Genomic DNA, 20,056 nt, shown 5'->3' on the forward strand with positions numbered 1-20,056 from the left:
GCAGACTAAATAGAAGAATTTTCTTTAACTGTGAACCTTTTTTATATATAATCTAAAAAATTACTAGCTAATCATAGAATGGAACGGACTTTTTCGCCTTCCCACTCCCCTTCTATTAAAGTGAATCAGATATAATCATGATTGTGTCAAAAGTTCAAAAGGGAAAATGGAAGGTAAAATGAGCTGAATTGGCACTCTTCCCTCAACATTGTACCTGTAAGCTTGATATGTTGTTTCAGAGATTAACTTTATGGACTTCCGTACCCAGAAGTATGAAAATTCGCAGGGAACTCTTTTCACAAGCTTGATCTTAACGTATTGAATAAAGAGAGCAGCTAATCCCTTTTGTAAAGTAATTTGAGAGGAGGGAATTCAGAATGTAAAATCTCACCTGCAGAAAACACTCAATTCTGTAAAAGCCTTTCTATCTTTAGACACTTACAAAGACTTAATATTTTAATGCGGAAGGGTGAACTTGGTTAAAAAGCCAATGGGTGAAATTAGAGAGAAATAATCCAGTGCTTTCTTTCTGGGAATTATCATCCTGCTCCCCAGGGGACCTAATTTTATTCCCTGTGGGGAATGAGAATACCCTTCTGTAAACAGCAAGCCAGCATCTAAATATAAGCTTGACTTTTAGTATAATAAGAGTCTTGTTAGGTGCAATTTTGCTCTTAGTCATTAATACAATGAACAAATGTTGTGGTTACCTGGGAAAGAAAATCCAAGTGCTTTTAAACCTCTTGTGAGATTTGGTTTCACGCTTGAAACCTATCCAGTGTTATGCCCAGTAGCATCTGTAGAAGATTCCAAGCTATAAGGTATACAGCATGGAGAAGTTAATACACTTTGGAAAAAACTAAAATCTACTACAAAATGGGTTTAGGGCCCTGAATAAAAAGCTTTTCTTGTGCTGAATGACAATTATTTATCAGTGGCATTAAGTTTAACAAATGATCGACATTTTCTGAAGAGTAAGGTTTACATGATGGTTGATGTCTCTTCTGGTGACACTTAACTTTTCTTTTCAGCTGTAAAATGGTTTGCTGTTCTACAAGTACAAAGAGCAAATTAGAGACAAAGTATAACCCATGAGTATCTAGTATTAAATAGCATTTTCAGTATGGTACGGCATTAATTATGTTAGATCATTTCTGTCCCCTATAAACTTTGTGATATTATGTGCACTTTAAATTCTGTTCTTGCTAAAAAAGTCATGGGCTTCTGCTAATAGCCCTTAATCATGAGCCATTTTAAAGTGGGTTTGGTGGTGTATTTTCTCTTTTTCTAGGGATCAGTAAAAGATAACAGAAATCTTTTTTATTACTTTTAGAAGTAGACATAAATGGTCCTTGCAGTCTTGTAAAGAGCAGTCTCCATTCCAGCGTAACCTCAGAGTTCTGGGCATTATGTTTTCCGTTCTTAAACTTGCCCTCAGTCTATAAAGCTGTGGATCTATGAACTCAATCTAATGTGATTGACTCCTGATTTCCTACTAGTAATAATAGTGCAGACTTTGCACTCTTTCCCTGCTAGTTTCTCGCATTTTTTTTAGAAGACCATTAAGCATAATCCTTCATTCATTTCTTTCATTGTGAAACATCTAATCCAGTCATCACAATAAAATATTTTGTATATCATGTCAAAGTAGTTAAGGTCTCTTCCCCCCTTTGAGCATTGTATGGTACAGTACTGTCTAAACTGGACAGCCATCGGAGCTAGCTTTATCCCACTCCTGTCCACTTGACATTTCTACAGCTCACCAAAATAGGAAAAATGCCCTATATTTACGTAACTGACCTCAGGCAGAATGACCTTCTAAAGCATATGTGCAGACGTGCGTTTTTAAAAGTTGTACTCCAGCATATATAATACACTTGTTTAATGTTTAGTCAAGTTTTATTTTGTTAGAGGTAAAATGTCATCGTAATAACTTCATGATTTTCTTAAGGTAACCAGGCCTGCCATGTGATCAGTTTGACAGACAGATTCCTCACCCCAGCTCTGTTTTTGAAGTCCCTATCCTGTGCTTCAGCTTAGGAGTGATTTTTTTTTTTTTTTTTTTAATTTCAGACAAATCTGCCTATTTTCAAGCTGAAGGAATCTACCGTTAGAAGAAGATACAGTGACTTTGAATGGCTGCGAAGTGAATTAGAAAGAGAGAGCAAGGTAAGAACTATTTGTAATGGGACTTTAAAGCCAAAGACTCTGAATTTTAATGTTTCAGAAAACTTACCTTGAATGAAGGGGGTAAAAGCAAGTATAATTTCTTTTTTTCTGGTAGTTCAGTTTCCTCTTATTTTTTGGGCGATGGGGGAAGGCTATAATGTTTCTTTAAAACTCATTCTTCCCTTGTCTACTTTAATGGCCCAGTTGAGGCCTTTACGGACTCACGCTTGGCCAACACTTACTTCTCAGAACTCTTTTGCTATTCCTTCCTTCCTTTCCCTCTCACCTTCCTCTTCCGTCTTGCCCCTCCCCTTCCCTACACCTTCCGAAGTTTCTCTTCCTCAGTACATCTCATATATCACTGTATTTGCAGTTCTTTTTCTTTTACTGATTCGTAATACACTTTTTCATTGTCACACATGTATATATAGCCAGAGTTTTCATAAACCAGTACTTACCTTACCTGGGATATGTGCTGATATTGTTCAGCTTAGCTTTTCAAATGATGGCCATGGTCTCATTGGTTGCTACATGCAATTTAAAAACACTGCTGTATGCTTTGGTAAGAGTTATCTTCTCTTAAAATTTAGTGGCTTTGGCTGCAAAAAAAATTACGGCAAGGCAAGGTCTCATTCTAATGACCCTAATTTCAGCCTGGTGTCAGAAGGGCATCAGAAGTTGGTGTGTTGGAGCCCGGAAGCAGGTGAAGGCTAACTTGTGCTCATTTCTCAAGTGTGATAAGTTGAAATGGAAGGAAAACTTCCTTAACCAGATACCTGTGGCTGGATAGAAGAGCGATATATTACACAAATCATAGCATTCTATCGAAATGTAAAGCAGAATCAGTTGGCTCAAAAGAATATCAAAGAATAAAATATCTATGAATAAAACTAGAAATTTAAGACCCATGTAAAGAAAACTTCAAAACTTTACTAAAAAACAAAAGCATAACTTAATAAATAGAAATGCTACATTCTTGGTTTGGAATATTCACTTTTGAAGATTAATTTATTCTGTAAACATTTGAGAGCTATCCTGAATGTCCTTTGACTTACGGATAGATCTGTGAACACATTAAGACCCCACTTTTCATGGTCCTTATAATCTGTTGGGGAAGTCGGCTGGCAGTGATGGGAAAGCAGAAAAAGTAGATATCTAGTATGTCAGATGGTGAGACGCTCTAAAGAAAACAAAAACCGGAGCACCTGGGTGGCTCAGTGGGTTAAGCCTCTGCCTTAGGCTCAGGTCATGATCTCAGGGTCCTGGGATCAAAGAGCCCTGCATCCAGCTCTCTGCTCAGCAGGAAGCCTGCTTCCTCCCCCACGCCCCTCTCTGCCTACTTGTGATCTCTGTGTGTTACATAAATAAATACAGCCTGTAAAAAAGAAAGAAGGAAAAAGAAAAAACAAAAACCAAGGGAAGTAGGGAGTGCCAGGAGAGTACTCTTTTTTAGAGTTGTCAGAGGAAGGCCTCACTTAGAGGTGACATTTTAGCAGTAGACCTGCTCAAAGCAAAGCATTATCTCCTCTGATAGAAATCTTAGTGGTTTTTTTTTTTTAAATAAACTTACAGATTTATATATGAGCTTTATAATCAAAGAGAACCCCAAGAAGAGTCAAAAATTATTTTCAGCATGTGCGGAACACCTGCAGACATCAGAGTTTCTCTTAAGGCTGCAGTAATTAAAACAGTTTGGTATTGCTTTAGAGATAAGCAGATAGATTAGCAGAATGTAATAGAACTTAGGGGCTAACTTGCATGTTTATTGGAAATTTAGTAACAAAAATAACATTGTCAATCAGTAGGGAAAATAATTTATATTCAGTAAATGGGATTGTAACATTTTGGCTGTCTATTTAGGAATAAAAATTTATAACTCACTATATATGAATTATGGATGGTTTGAAGATCTAAATGTACAAAACAAGTTAGGAACATTTTGGGTAACAAGAAATTAATTATGACCACAGGGAAGAATTCCCAGCTTTATTGAGATATAATTGACAAATAACACTGTGTAAGCTTAAGGCGTGCAACATAATGATTTGTTATATGTATATATTATGAAATGATGATCACAGTAAGCTTAGTTAATATATCCACCTCACATAGTTGTTAATTTTTTTTTTTTTATTAACACATAATGTATTATTTGCTTTAGGGGTAGAGGTCTGTGAATCACAATTCACCGTATTCACCATAGCACATACCCTCCCCAATGTCCATAACCATAACCCAATCACCCTATCCCTCCCACATGGTTTTTTTTGGTGGTGGTGAGAAAATTTAAGATCTACAGTCTTAGCAACTTCTAAATGTACAGTAGAGTATTGTTAACTATAGTCACCATGCTCTACATTAGACTCCCAGAACATTTTTATAACTGGAAGTTTGTACCCTTTGACCAGCAGCCTGCATTTCCCCCTTCCCCCACCCCCTGGCAACCACTAATCTGCTACTCTCTGTAGCTAAGAGTCTCATTTTTTTAGATTCCACACATAAGTGAAATGATGCAGTATTCTTCTTCTGGGAAGAAGTGTCTTGATAGGTTTTGGGCTTTGCTTAACATAGCATGTGCTGCCCTGGAGTGTTTAGTAAACATTTGGGGCATGTAGACCTCACTTCTGGAAAAAATAATGGCTTCAATGACATAGAATTCACATGCCATACAGTTCACCCATTTAAAGTAAAATTAATTGGTTCTTAGTATATTCACAAAGTTGTACAACAATCTTTACTGTCAATTTTAGAACAACTTAGTCATTCCATAAAAGAAACCCCGTGCCCATTAGTAGTCACTACCAGTTTCTCCCTCGGCCCCTCCTCACCCAGGCCTGTACAACTGCTAATTGACTTTCTGTATGGACTTGCCTGTTCTGGACATTTCATATAAATAGCATAGAGTATGGAGTCTGATGTGTCTGGCTTCTTTCACTGAGGGTGTTTTTAACATTACTCCCTCATTTTTTTTTTTTTTTTCCTAGTTCATTTCTTTTTGTTGCCAAATACTCTGTTGTATGGATATGCATTTTATTTATTTATTTTATTTATCCTTTCATCAGTTGGTAGACATTCAGGTTGTTTCTACTTTTGAGTGTTGCAGATAACACTGCTGTGAACATCTGGTACAGGGTTTTTTGGACATATGTTTCTGTTTCTCTTGAGTGTATACATAGGACTGGATTTACTGGGTTCTGTGATAACTGTTTGAGGAACTCCTAGACTGTTTTCCAAAGCAGCTATACCATTTTTACAATCCCACCAATGTCTGAGGGTCCTGCTTTTTTCTCTGTCCTTACCAACACTTACTAATAGCTGTCTTTTTTTTTTTCTTTTTTCTTTTAAGACTTACTTGATAGAGAGTGAGTATGTATGCACGCTTTGGGGGGTGGGGGAGAAGGAATCTCAAGCAGAGTCCTGCTGAGTGCAGAGCCCCATGCAGGGCTTAATCCCACAACCTGAGCCGACTGAGATGCCCAAGTGCCTCTACAGCTAGCTGCTTTACTATAGCTGGCCTAGCATGTGTGGTGCAGGGTCAGTGTGGTTTTGATTTTCATTTCGCTGAGGGCTGGTGATGTTGATCATTTTTCCGTGCACTTATCGGTCATTTATATATCTTCTGTGGAGAAATACTTTTTTCAGATCCTTTGCCCGTTTAATAGAATGTTTTGTCTTTTTATTATTGAGTTGTATCTAGAATATATTTAAAAAGTCTTACAAGTTCCTTATCAGACATATGATTTGCAAAAATCTCGCATTTTATGGATTGTTTTCATATAATTACTGTCCTTTGAAGGTCAATACTGCACTTTTAGTAATAGGCCAGTTAAATATCTGAAGGGTTTACTGTGAAAGTTGTACTTGTATTACAGTATTGCTAAAAACAGTTATTTTCATTTACGTATTAGTACTTTTAACCAAAATAATGGTTTTTGAGGCTAGAAAGTAGGTGATGTTCAGTATACTCGAACGAGATTGTTTCAGACTGCTTAAGCAAAAATAATTTGATGTTGAAGAGGATCTTTGGAATCTTAGCCGAACAAGCCACTCATGATTTTTGTAGGTTATTAATCCTACAGCCTCACCATCCATTTCAGTGACAGCTTTGAATATTATGTTAGGAAGAATATATCTCTTTAGATAACACATAGTAATCTTAAGTTTCATGCTAAATTATGCCCTGAATTAATGGTAGTTATTTGTTTAGTATAGTTCTGGCTTCTTTTTTTAACAATAGCTTTATACATACAGGTGTTTTTCCCTGCCCATCAGATAGCCATCGTACTGGAGCTCAGTTAGTGGTCACAATCTCTGCTTCTCAATTGTATGGTCCTTACAGGTTTTAACACTCAACTTCACAAATGCTGATATAAGGAGAGAGATTTGAGAATGCTAAGGCAGAGTTAGGAAGGTAAATCTTCAGACGTCTTAATCATTGGTCTTCTGGGGAGAAGAGTCGTTGGATCTGGGAAGGAATTAGGAAGTTCATGTTGGGCATTTGGTTTTCTGTTCTCTTTTGCTTTTATTTTGTTCTTTGCTATTCTGTATGAAGTGTTGATCTTTTTTTTTTTTTTAAAGATTTTATTTATTTATTTGGCAGAGATCACAAGTAGGCAGAGAGGCAGGCAGAGAGAGAGAGAGGGAAGCAGGCTCCCTGCTGAGCAGAGAGCCCAATCCAGGGCTTGATCCCAGGACCCTGAGATCGTGACCTGAGCTGAAGGCAGAGAGGCTTAACCCACTGAGCCACCCAGGCGCCCTGTGTTGATCTTTCTTTTTTCACCCTAGTTCATTTCTTTTTGTTTCAGGATAGAAACTGCATCAAGGGTTTAACATTTTTAGAATGCATATAATTTTATTACTGGTGTTTACTATTTATATTTCTTCTTGTCTGAATTGTTTCCTTACACCTTTTCTGTTTTGTGTAAGATACGGATCCAGCTAAGTGGTTAGTCACATAACAGGTCTTTGAGCTTCTGTTTTGTGCCCAGGCTTTCTTAAAATTTTTAAGACCTGAGACGGGATCGTTATATGAAGGCATTAGGAGCTTAAGTTGGTGGTTTTCCACCAGGGGCAGTTTTGTCCCCCAGGAGACATGTGACCGTGTCTGGAGACGGTTTTTATTGTCACAACAAGGGGGTGCTCCTGGGTGGCAGCCAGCCTGGTGGGTAGAGGCCCGTGATGCTGTTAAGCATTATGCAGTGTGCAAGAAAGCCCTCCCCTGCCCCACCCCACCCCCAGAGAATGACCTGGTTCAAAATGTTAATAGTGCCATAGTTTGAGAAACCAAACTCGCCTGTGAAATAGAGCTTTGTGCTGTGTAACTCAGACAAATATTTGAGCTCCAGGTAATTCCTGATCTGGAGAGAGATCAGTATGAGTTGGTCCTTGAGGACAGTTAGGCTCTAAAGGGGAAAATTAGGATATTCCTTTGTCAGAAGAAAGAAATGACAGGTCCTTGGGGAGAGAGAGGGTAGTGGATGTGGGAGAAAGTTGACATGTTTCTTAGCCTAGAAAATGGTAGAGTGGTGACAGAATTGTTGAGTATTTTATTTTTTAAATGCTGCTCGAACACAAGTAGGAAAGACTATTTGTAGATGGTATGAGGTGGAAGAAAGAGACCATGGAATTCTGACCTGCCCAGGCTGGAGAGAGTTTGTTACTGTTGTAATTGAAAGTTGATCGTGGTCTCTGCAGTTTCAACTGTAGGAGCATTGTCTCCCCTAAGTGGCATCCGGACTGTCTGGAGGCATCACAGCCTTTCCTGTAGCATTGCTCGAGTGTTCTCTTGGTACACTTGTGCCTCGACAGGTTCAGGGAAAACGATAATTAAGCTACAGGCCATGCCATTGAGGAGCTGTACGTAGTCTGATGGGTTATTCTGCGTTTCGGTTATCTTGCCTCCAAACGTTGAATCTTTTTTCAGTGTGTTTTTTACTGATTTTCTTTTATATTTAAACTGGTGTAACAGTGGAATGGCTGTCCTAGTGAACGTATACTTGTCTTCATGTTGTGCTCTATATATTTTCACAGCCCGGTCAGCATCTTCAAGAGCTTTCTTTGCTGTGTTTTTTCAGGTTGTAGTTCCCCCGCTCCCTGGAAAAGCGTTTTTGCGCCAGCTTCCTTTTAGAGGAGATGATGGAATATTTGATGATAATTTTATTGAAGAAAGGAAGCAAGGACTGGAGCAGTTTATAAACAAGTGAGTACTTTCTGTACCTCGAGGTTTAAGAGGGAATAGTGTTCTGAGACGACTTCAGGTGGATACTAGTAGTTTAGGTCTGAAGCTGAACGGTAACACTACTTTTCTTTTTGGCCATTTCCTGTTTGTGCCATTTGAATAAAGTAAAAGTATGTAACAAGTTGAAGATCATGTGATAAATATTAACACACTTGAGTGATTAAAATGAGTAGCTTTGTGTTGACCTAAGTTTTGTATTTGTTTTTCATAGTTAATTTATGCAAATTACATTTAAAATTGCAGCATTTAAAAAATACAGTTTTACTTATGATTCTTTCTCATTTAAGGTATGTTCTAGCATGAACAATAAAACTTACAGTACACTTGCAATCATTTTGTTTGATTGCAAATGGAGGTATTATCAGCATGTCTTATGTAAAGGTACACATTTAAAATGTTCATGGCAGAATGTATTTTTTTCAAAATGTAAGAAGACCTGAGATTTTGGTTTTAAAACCAAATTTCTAGCTTTTAATTTTACTCCTTTGGAAATACAGCAGTTTTTAAAAACCAAAGTAATAGAATTATGCCAGGAAAGGGATCGCTGTAATTGTGCATTGGCCTTAAATTTGACCAAATAAAATCAAATGCTGGAGAATATGGTTGTGTGAGCTTACGTATTAATCAGCACTTCAGTTTTTACCTAGTAATAAAGATTGAAGATCTATGAGTGGTTAAACAGGAGGGAAAGTTGTACAAAGCCTTAAACTTTTACTTAAGTGCTGTAGCACGTCACTTTTGTTGTCTTACGAATATGCTGTCCTGTAGGAGAAGGGAACGCCGCCAGCTGAGGTGGTTTTGTAATTCAGAGATAGAAGTCTGGTCACCCATCTGTATCTTAGGTGTAGTCTGCAATGGAAACCTTTAAAGCAAGCCAAAAAGAAAAAACTGGACACTTACACCTCTTTCTTAATATTTTGAGCTTTTAGTGAACTTCAGTATATTTCTAATTCTGATCCTGTAGCTTTTCCTTCTTTAAAATGTGTTCATAGAATTAATGACATGTTTTACCTTTGATATTAAAATTCATTTAGGTTTCTTGTGAATATACCCAGTAATATATAAAGAAGTGAATTGGTCATTTGTTCCAGAAGCAGTGCAGAGCAGGTGATTAAATGTTTTCTAAATGACCCCAGTGAGCCAAAGGAAAGGAAATATCAACCATTTGCTGAGAGAGCATAGCCTTGTGAGCAGTCCAGAATAACACGTATTATTACTAAATCATACATGCTTCTTAACCTTAGAAAATGTGTGTTTGACCCACCAGGCTTTCTTTTGAAAAATACTGGACTAAGTGTGTGTTTTTTAATTCCTAGGGTCGCTGGTCATCCTCTGGCACAGAATGAACGTTGTCTTCACATGTTTTTACAGGATGAAATTATAGATAAAAGCTATACTCCATCTAAAATAAGACATGCCTGAAATTTGGTGAGAAGGGGCAAAAGAAAAAACAAAACAAAAAAACAAACAAAAAAAAAACACACCTCTCCGTGACTATTAATGGTTCATACGCACCAGTGAAGCAGTTCTAACTAACTCTCAGCATGCCGCACAAAAACTGGTATAACATGCCCTCGGTATACTAACATCCATACGCTCAGTTTGGTTTGGTTTTGTTTTGGCAGTTGACAAGAAGTTAATTTGCTTTAGTGAAAATCCCTCCTTCCAGCCTTTCTATATAAATAGCTCTTCCTTGCCGTTCTAATGTGGTCCCCATGATCACCTCGCAGACCTGTTACTCCAGTATAACCCGCAGTGTCCTAACTAAAGTTACTGACTTGGTCTTATCTGCACAGTTTTTGTGTCTTGTTTGCTTCTTGAATCTGATTAACTAGAATATTTCTCTTATCCTTTTTAATATGTGATGTCCCTTGACCTAATTTATGTGTAGAAGCACTACACCATTGGTTTCCAGTCCCCTGTGTGTAAGATACACACGTGTGTGCAGAAAAGTCTCCCTTCAGGCTTGTAATACCCTTCACGTGGAAGATTAATGAGGGAAATCTTTATATTCTGTATAAAAACAAAATCAAATTTATATACTAAAATCATTTGTCTAAAAATTTAAGTTGTTTTCAAATAAAAAATAAAAAAGCATTTCTGATATGCACTGATTGTGTTGCCTTCGGCTGCTCCCCCCCCCCCATGGCTTTCCTGCTTAACTCACTGTTGAGAGGGATTATTTACTAATTATATACTTCTCATTCCTGTAACTCCATTCCTCTTAAACAGTGGTGATATCAAATATGCTACCACCTTTTGAATTGGGGTATTTTCTTTTATACAACAAAAAAAGTGATGTACTAGAAAAAGCATTCCTTAAAGCTTACTGAGTTGTTATGAAGCACTTTGTGTATTTGAAAAATGCTTTATAATCTTAAGTCATTCTTCTTAAAAGGCCTTTTAAGATAAGTCAGTACTGTGCCTCCTATTTTTCACAGGAATTTTTTTCCTAGTTTTCTGAGTGACTTGTTTAAACACACTTAGCAAGGGTATAATAACCCTTTTCTTGGTCAGCAGAGTCATGCTTTCTCTTTAATTTGGTTTGGGGTCGTGGCATACTTCATCCTCTTTAACCAAGGCAGAGGGGCACAATGTTCTAGCCTGACTTGTGTAAGTGATAAGAAGCCAGAAAATGAAGGACTCCTTGCTCTCTAACTTGTGTTGTAGCCAGACCATTGCAGTCAGAATATGGTCTCTAATTTGAGTCTGTACAACATCTGGTGGTTTGGGGGGTCTCGTTGTGACCCAGAGTTAAACCCCAAGGTAAGGAAAGTTGGTCCTCCCACTCCAGAGCTGTCTCTGGAAACAGTTCAGTCCATTTGAGAGGAAACCAGCTTAGGTCTGGGCCAAACTAGGATGTCCACCAAACAGACTGGAAGTCCTAGGAATTAGAGCTGCCTGCTAAGGCTTTTTGTTGCTTAAATAATACTTCACAAGGGATGCCTGGGTGGCTCAGTTGGTTAAGCAGCTGCCTTTGGCTCAGGTCATGATCCCAGAGTCCTGGGATCGAGTCCCACATCGGGCTCCTTGCTCAGCAGGGAGCCTGCTTCTCCCTCTGCCTCTGCCTGCCATTCTGTCTGCCTGTGCTCACTCTCTCCCCCTCTCTCTCTCTCTGATAAATAAATAAAAATCTTAAAAAATAATAATACTTCACAATTCCATAAACTGAACATTTCACTTACTATAAACTAAGGTATAAAGCTAAATAACAGGTGATTTCAGTGAGCTGGAGAAGTAACATCAAAGGCCATTGAGTTTTGGTATGCAGGACGAACAGTGGCAGCTCTGAATTCATTCCTTGCAAGCAGTGGTTTTCAAGCAGGTATGGTTTTGCCCCCAAAGCACATGTTGCACTATCCCAAGACATCTTTGGTCGTCACAACTGGGTACCGCTGCCGACTGTAGTGGGCGGAAGTTAGAGACACTGCTGAGCCTCCTACAATGCAAGGGGCGGGCTCCTACGTCAGAAAACACCAGGAGTACAGAGGCTTCCACTCACTGGAATTTGTTTGATTTTGGTCATTTATAGGCAAGGAAATAACATGGCTTCGAAGGGATGGTATTGGCCTGCTTACTTTTAACCTCTGCAATTGCCTAAGGGCAGGCATGCTCTTAGAAAGTTGAAGTTAGGTGAAAAATTGGTTCTCTCAGATACGTTTTTGCCTGATGTGGGAAAGTTCTTCTCAGGGTTGTGTCAGAGAATTGAAACCATGGTCCCTATTAGAATAACACCTTTGAGGCGCCTGGGTGGCTCAGTTGGTTAGGTATCCCACTCTTGATTTCAGTTCAGGTCATGGTTTCAGGGCCCTGGGATGGAGCCCCACTCCCAGGCCTCAAGCTCAGTAGGGAGTCTGCTAATCCCTCTCCCTGTGTCCCGCCCCTTGGCTCGTCATGTGTGCATGTGTGCATGTGTTGTGTGCACGTGAACACTCTCAATTCTCTGAAGAAAAAATGACACCTTCGAGCCTGTGAAGTAAAAATGCAGGTGCTGTTAACTCCCACCATAAAGGAGGAGGTTCTAGAAGTCCTTAAAGGCTCTTCCTAGAAGTAGAAATTAACCTGGCAGTGAGTTGTGTTATAAGAGCCTCTCAGTAATTGCCTCGTCTCGGCTGTTAGTTGTGAAGCATCAGCATCAGTGATTAAAGCCTCCAGTAACTTACAGTGGTGGCAAACCGGATGTAAAATCCTTAGCACAGCAGTATCTGGGACACCTAAAGACTTCGTTATCTGATGGCAGTGCTCGTCATTGAAACCACCACTAAACTCATGGCTGTTCCTGCATAGGTTCATCTGGTATTTATTTGGCTTCCTTATTGGAGGTTCTGCCATCGTGCCCCCTCAGTTGTGGTGATGACCTCTGAGAGGGGACGCAAGGGAGGATCTTTTTATTACATCATGGGGCTTTTGAGCCCCGTCCTCTTGTAGATTACAAGCCCTTGTCCTGCTGCTGCAGCCCGCTCTGTCAGTGTTCAGTTGCGGGAGTGAGGATAAACAGCCACTGGAGAGAGGAGGCCATTGGCCTGTAGACCTTCACAGATAACAGTGTGACATCTGGATGGACAGATAGCATGGTGCGCTGCCGGGCACGTGGGTGGGCTGCTTGGCGGATGCTGGCTGTGATGATTACAGTGTGCCAGTGCCGGGCCTGAGAAATGAGTTAGAAACCATTTTAGGAGGATGAAGTGTGAATTTCCCTTGGTACTTGCTTCGTGATCTCTGTCGCAGAGCATCAATCTCACACATGGGAAGACTGAGGCCGTGCAAGCCCAAGGGACACACTCACGGTTACCCAGGATGCGATGGCTCTGGATGAAGACTGTAGGGACGTCTGACTCTAAAATCTGTATGTTGGTGCACTTGCTGCTTTTGAACGGGTCCCGAGGCCCGGTAACAAGCCTTTACTTGGTGCTCAGTACATTTACCGAATGAGTGAAAAATGAGTTTTCAGTAACATTTCCTGTGTCTTCTAAACTGAACATGAATGAAGAATGGATGGGATTTGTTTTGGTTTTTGGTTAGATTTAAGTGTGGGTATACAAAAACACTATTTGGACATGAATAACTTGCTGATCAGGAGTTTATTTTTCTACACTTAGGTGTGTACCATAATTGCTCCCTAAGACTGAGTCCAAGATTTTTTTTTTTTTAACTTGCTAGATAATTCTGAAACAGAACTGTTCAGACACTTAGCCAGAAGGCTCTTTGCCTAGAATTTGGTCAGATTCCATCTTAACCTAGCTACTTAAGTCATTACAAAACAAAGTCAAGAAATCCAAAGAAAGACAAGTACCATATGATTTCACTCATCTATGGAATTTAAGAAAACAAGCAAAAGGGGAAAAAAAGAGGCCAACCAAGAAGTAGACTCTGGACTATAGAGAACAAACTGATGGTTTCCAGAGGGGAGGAGGGTGGGAGGAGGGGTTAACCAGGGGATGGGACTAAGGAGGGCACCTGTGATGAGCACCAGGTGTTGTGTGGAAGTGCTGAATCACTATATTGTACACCGGAAACTCCTATTACACAGTATGTTGACTAACTGGAATTTATTCATTTATTTATTTATTTGGCTCCACGCCCATCAAGGGGCTTAATAAACTCAATGACCCTGAGATTAAGGGTGGTGTGCTATATCAACTGAGCCAGCTAGGTGCCCCTCCCTGGAATTTTAGTAAAAACTGAGAAATTTTAAAAAGAAAGGAGTCAGGACTTAAGAGATCTTGAGAAGTTACTTTTGTAACTCAATTCATAGTGTGTGAAATTTGTGTTATTCCAACTTTGCTAAGAAAATAAGACCCCAGGGGTGCTGGGGTGGCTCAGTGGGTTGGGCTTCTCCCTTCAGCTCAGGTCATGATCCCAGGGTCCTGGGATCGAGCCCTGCATCGGGCTCTCTGCTAGGCAGGGAGCCTGCTTCCCCCCTTTCTCTCTGCCTGCCTCTCTGCCTACTTGTGATCTCTTTTAAATAAATAAATAAAATCTTAAAAAAAAAAAAAAGACATCGTCATGAAAGAACTCACTGATAGTCTAGCCAGAGAGATGATACGGCAAATGTGAGGACGAGAAGGGATCTAGGAGTTCAGATGGAGGCAAGGCAATGGCTATTCAAAATAAAGGGACTTCCAGTTCCAACTCTGATGTTCAAAGAGGTGAAAGTTGGCACTCTTGTCCTTACAGGAAAAAGCTGGCCAGGGGAGCTGGGGTGACTCAGTTGGTTAGGCATCTGCCTTTGGCTCAGGTCATGACCCCAGGATCCTGGGGTGGAGTCCTGAGTCAGGCTCCCTGCTCAGTGGGAAGCCTGCTTCTCTCCCTCTGCCTGCTGCTCTCCCTCCTTATGCTCTCTCTCTCTCCCTGTCAAATGAATAAAATACTAAAAAAAAAAATGTCCTCCCTCCCCCTCTGCCCCCAGTGCCCCACCCCACATGCACGTGTACACTTCTCTCTCAGAAAAGCGGATCACACTGAAATTCCGTGTCTTTCCTTGGACCCACCCATCAGAATTGAGGTTGCAGGGCAAACCATCATCCCAAAATCTGAAGAAAGAGGCTCCTCTAGAACGGACAGTCAAAATCTGTTTACCTGGAGCAGACACTGCTGAGCCACAAACTGGCAGGAACACTTAGACGCCGATACTGGGTTGCTGCAAGTTGAGCGTGGCCCAGCACGAGAGTGAGAAGTTCCTGGAGCCTGCAGTTTTGAGGGGCTGCAGGGCTCAAAGCCCATGTCCCTGGGCTTTTAACCTGCAGGCATCCCACCAGATACCACAGTGAAGCTTAAGATCTCCTTGTGGCTCTGGCAGGGAGAGGAGATGAATAATCATTGTGAGGTACACCCAGAACCTTCTTTACCACCAAGGCCTACTCTCCAGGGCAAAAGACTTTGCCAGAGCTGAATCCCTGTCGGGAGAAGGGCGCTCCCTGCCCACCAGCCCCTCTAGCCTTCCTCTCTTACCTAAGGAGGGGGGGGATACATTCAGTCAACCAGGTTGTCAAGACTTCAAGGAAACAGGTTGGGAATGGGGCTGTCAGAGAAGGGAGGGCGGGGCAGAGGGGCAAGGCTCTACCACTGCGGGCACACTGGGGAGGGTCACAGGCCCACTACGACAGGGAGATTTAATCTGGGCCTAAGAACATGCATACACTCCCCCTACTTCACCACCACACCCCAGAGCTCTGGTAGAGCCCTAGTGATTGCCGCTGACTGCTGTAAGACTCTGAGAAGTAATGAGGGAAACCCAAGGTTAAGAGAGAGACAAAAGCAGACCTAAAGGAATTTGAAGTCTCTGGTACCTAAAACCACAGCAAAAACTGAACGTATCCACTCCCTAGCCAGATTACCATAAATCACAGAGGCCTACTTACCTCACTTCCTGTTACCCAATGCAGCAAGTCTGGCTTTCAACAAAACTTCACAAGGCATGCCCAAAGGCAGGAAGTCTGGAGAGAGAGAGAGAGCAGGCATCAGAACCGGAGCCAGACTTGGCACAGATTCTGGAACCGTCAGGCAGGGAATTTAAAATAACTACGAGATATATATAGATATATATATATCGATTTATATATTTTTTAAAGATTTTATTTATTTATTTGACAGAGATCACAAGTAGGCAGAGAGGCAGGCAGAGAGAGAGAGGAGGAAGCAGGCTCCCCGCTGAGCAGAGAGCCTGATGCGGGACTCGATCCCAGGACCCTGGGATCATGACCTGAGCCGAAGGCAGAGGCTTTAACTCACTGAGCCCACCCAGGTGCCCAACTATGTTATATTTAAAATAATTATATAATATGTGAAAGGTTTTAAGACCACATGCAAGAACAGAAGGGGAAACAGAACAGAGCCATGGTCGAGAACTTTCTAAAATTAAAGATACCAAACCCCAGGTCCAGGAAGCTGAGAGGGTAGCAAGCAGGACCAATTCAATACAAAACAACCCGGGGACGCCTGGGTGGCTCAGTTGGTTAAGCAGCTGCCTTCGGCTCAGGTCATGATCCCAGAGTCCTGGGATCGAGTCCCATATCGGGCTCCTTGCTCGGCGGGGAGCCTGCTTCTCCCTCTGCCTCTGCCTGCCATTCTGTCTGCCTGTGCTCACTCTCTCTCCCTCTCTCTGACAAATAAATAAAATCTTAAAAACAAAACAAAACAAAACCCATAGGCATATGATTTCCTAATTGCAGAAAATCCCAGACCAACAGGAAAATCTCGAGAGAAGCCTCAGAGTCAAAGGAATACTGGCCGGATGGTTTTGAAATGCTTTTCATCCGCAGTCTGGAGGCCAGAGTGGGCGCCGTTGTTTCATCTGGAGTCTGGATTCAGATGGGGGGAAGGTTGCATGTCTATACTCCGCATTCTCTAACTGGGATTTAGCATTTCTTCCGTTGTGAAGGTGGGAGCCAACCAGAGAAGTAGTAGAATACGAGTATGTATGTCCCATATGTGGCTGCAGATCTTGAAATCCACTGGTCACCACTTGAAAATGAGTGCAGTTGTCAGACCCACCCCTGAATCTTGTTTAATGTGTTACAGAGTGGCCCGGATGTTACCTTATCACAAGTTTTTAAAAACACGCTAATGGGGCGCCTGGATGGCTCAGTCAAGCATCCAACTTTTGGTTTCGGTTCAGGTCCTGATGTCAGGGTCGTGAGATGGAGCCCCGCATCTGGCTCCATGCCCACCGGGGAGTCTGCTGGAGATTCTCTCTGCCCCTACCCCTGCTCGTGTGTGTGTGTGTGTGTGTGTGTGTGTGTGTGCGTGCGCGTGCGTGTACGAGTGCACACTCTAATAAATAAAAATAAAAACCACTTTAATAAATGATTTCAACAAATTCGTTTTCTTCATAATCCGGTGTGTTTTATTTTATGCTTTTATAAACATCCAAGGAGGGAATGTTTGGCACAAATAAGGTCAGGAGGTGGTGATGTCATAACTCCTGAAGGCTCCTCTCCCAGATCGAGCCCTGGACGTGTCCTGAGTCTACATGGAGTGAGGCGGCCTCACTTGCTGTGCGTGTGTAGAAAGGGCGGGGGAGATCAAAAGACAACTGATCTACTACTGTCTGTCATGGGCTGAGGTTCCGGCCTGGGCTTTCACGTGTATTATCTCATTTAACCCACAAAATAGCCTGTTGGGTGGTTATTATCTTCGTGTTACCAAAGAAGAGTTGAGACGGTGTGATTGATCAGTCCAAGGTCATCCAGCCAGTAAGAAGTGAAACTGGCGTAGAAACCCATGTGCTGGGGAGATGGAGAGGGGAAGGGAGTTGAGGGAAATTGGAAGGGGAGGTGAACCATGAGAGACTATGGACTCTGAAAAACAATCTGAGGGTTTCGAAGGGGTGGGGGTGGGAGGTTGGGGGAGCCAGGTGGTGGGTATTACGGGGGGCACGGATTGCATGGAGCACTGGGTGTGGTGCATAAACAATAAATTCTGTTACACTGAAAAGAAATAATAAAAGAAAGAAAGAAAGAAAGAAACCCATGTCCTTCTAATTCTGGAACCGGGGCCAGGGCCATGCTGACCCCAATACGGATTGCATGGGCCCTCGGCCGTGAGGGCGGGACCCACGCTAAGCATCTGCCCTGACAGCTCCGGCCTCCAGATCCTGGGGTTGCCAGGGCCGTGGCCTCCACGGCATCCATGCCCTCTCCCCCCTCCAGTGCTCCAACAGTTGCCTTGATACCAGTGTTGTTAGCACAGAGGCCAACGCAAGCAGAGACTCATTCTCTTGATCTAAAGGAAAGTTGAACAGTGAAGAGAACCCAGTTATAAAACTGGAATGTCCGTCCACGCTTGGCACATACAAACACTGCAGCTTTGTCATTACTTAGCTTCCTCGGTACATTTCCTCTCCTTTCTAGCTAGATTATACTTTAATCCAGTTGTTTTCATGTTCAGTAAATCCAAACCATGTTTAACCGGTTTATTCATTGGAGAATCTCTGAGGTGAAGAAAGTTTTGTCCTTTCAACTGCACTGGGGATTTGCTGTCTTCTTTCTGTAAAGGGATTTTCCTGGACCTGTAATCTGAACATTCTGACCCATGGGGAGATTTCCCCCCAATTATGAGCAAGTTTGTGAGGCTTGACCCTTTGTGTGCCATGGAGCCGATACAATGGCCTTCTGTGAAATGGCTTCTCCCGAGGACAGTGGTCATGGCTGTGAAGAATGTTAACCACCTGGCTGTCACTCCCCACAGCCTCGCTGCCCATGGCCACTGCGGCCACCCCCCACTCACCTTGGCTACGTGCTTCAGAAGGGACCCACCGTTCCGGGAGAGCGCTCTAGAGAGGTCTGCAGTCCGCAGGCTCTAGAGAGCTGGCAGTCTGACTTAAGCTGAGGTGAGTTGGTCTCCCGGACACGTCTGTGTTGGTGAAATGGCGGGGCCTCATACGTGTTGTGGGCCGGCAGGATGAACTGGCCCAAATTTCATAGACGGCAACTTAGCATGAAGCCTGTGGGCCCAGGAATTCCGCTCGGAGGAATTTATCTCACAGATGTACTTTCTGCTTTGAGAAATGGTATTTATACAATATGGATATTTTCTTACATAATCTCTGAAAGATTATGAAAGAAAACAGGTACCATTGGCTGCCTGGTTGGGGGGCAGACTGGGCGGCCCAAGGGCAGGGGTGAGAGGACAATGTCTCACTGTATACACAGACAAAACCAGACCACTTCTTATTTCGAAATCATTTAGATTTACCGAGTGTTGGTACAGATAACACAGAGTTCCCCTATGCCCCCTCCCCTGGCTGCCCTCGTGTTGACATCTTCTATGACCACGGGATTTTTGCCAACTCTGAGAAACCCAGCATTGGTACATCACTCTTCACTAAACTCCAAACTTTGACTTCCACCAGCTTTTCCACTAATAATCCTCTTTCTGTTCCCGGATCCCTCCCATCCAGGAGAGCACATGGCAGGTAGCGGTCACATCTCTTTAGCCTCTCTGGTCTGTGACATGGACACCCTTTGGAAATTTTTGGGTTGTGCCCTCCCATCCAGGAGAGCACATGGCAGGTAGCGGTCACATCTCTTTAGCCTCTCTGGTCTGTGACATGGACACCCTTTGGAAATTTTTGGGTTGTGTCTCATGTGACTATTAACTATTCCAAAAAAATAAGTATATTTTTTAAAAGAAAGAAACATATGGAGTTACAGGATGTTAGAACTGGAAGGAATCTCGGGAACAATCCAATCCGAGCCTCTCATTATTCAGACACAGGAAAGGACTTGTCCAAGGCCCTCTGCGAACAGCAGACCCAGAGCCCAGACCAGAAGCCAAAAGGTAGGGCGAGGGAGTAGTAGAAAGAGAATAAGCTTCAAAGTCACCCACGCTTGGGTTCAAGTCCCAGCTCTATGTCCTTGGACCAGTAGGTATCTTTAAAAAAAAAAAAAAAAATCATTTATCCGAGAGAGATAGGGGGGCAGAAATAGAGGGAGAGAGAGTCCTCAAACAGATTCCCCGATGAGCCCAGAGCCCAACTCGGGGATCCATCCCCGGACCCTAAGATCATGACCTGAGCCAAAATCAAGAGTTGGGCGCTCAACCGACTGAGCCACTCAGGCGTCCCAGTATGTACTTTCTTGTCTGGATTCTTTCACTCAACATGTTTTAAGATTCAGCTATGTTGTTGCCTGTATCCGTAATTTGCTT

The 20,056-nt window shown here is 42.2% G+C and overlaps 1 protein-coding gene and 1 long non-coding RNA gene across 2 annotated transcripts in view; one reads left to right on the forward strand and one right to left on the reverse strand.

The window, feature by feature from the left end:
* SNX3 (sorting nexin 3) overlaps positions 1-10,504 on the forward strand; it is a 44,698-nt gene extending 34,194 nt beyond the window's left edge. Inside the window, exons 2-4 of the mRNA XM_082732102.1 lie at positions 2,074-2,169; positions 8,244-8,368; positions 9,724-10,504. Coding sequence (XP_082588228.1) covers positions 2,074-2,169; positions 8,244-8,368; positions 9,724-9,829 — 327 coding nt within the window. The 3' untranslated portion in view covers positions 9,830-10,504. The remainder of the gene's footprint in view (positions 1-2,073; positions 2,170-8,243; positions 8,369-9,723) is intronic.
* LOC309865588 lies at positions 9,776-19,053 on the reverse strand. Its single transcript, XR_014312182.1, has 2 exons — positions 18,635-19,053; positions 9,776-15,843 (listed from the first exon to the last, which is right to left on the reverse strand). It is a non-coding gene; the product is annotated as an uncharacterized lncRNA (long non-coding RNA).
* Between the last annotated feature and the right edge of the window lie 1,003 nt (positions 19,054-20,056).

Source organism: Mustela nivalis, assembly GCF_964662115.1.
Source record: "Mustela nivalis genome assembly, chromosome: 5".
Lineage (NCBI taxonomy): Eukaryota > Metazoa > Chordata > Mammalia > Carnivora > Mustelidae > Mustela > Mustela nivalis.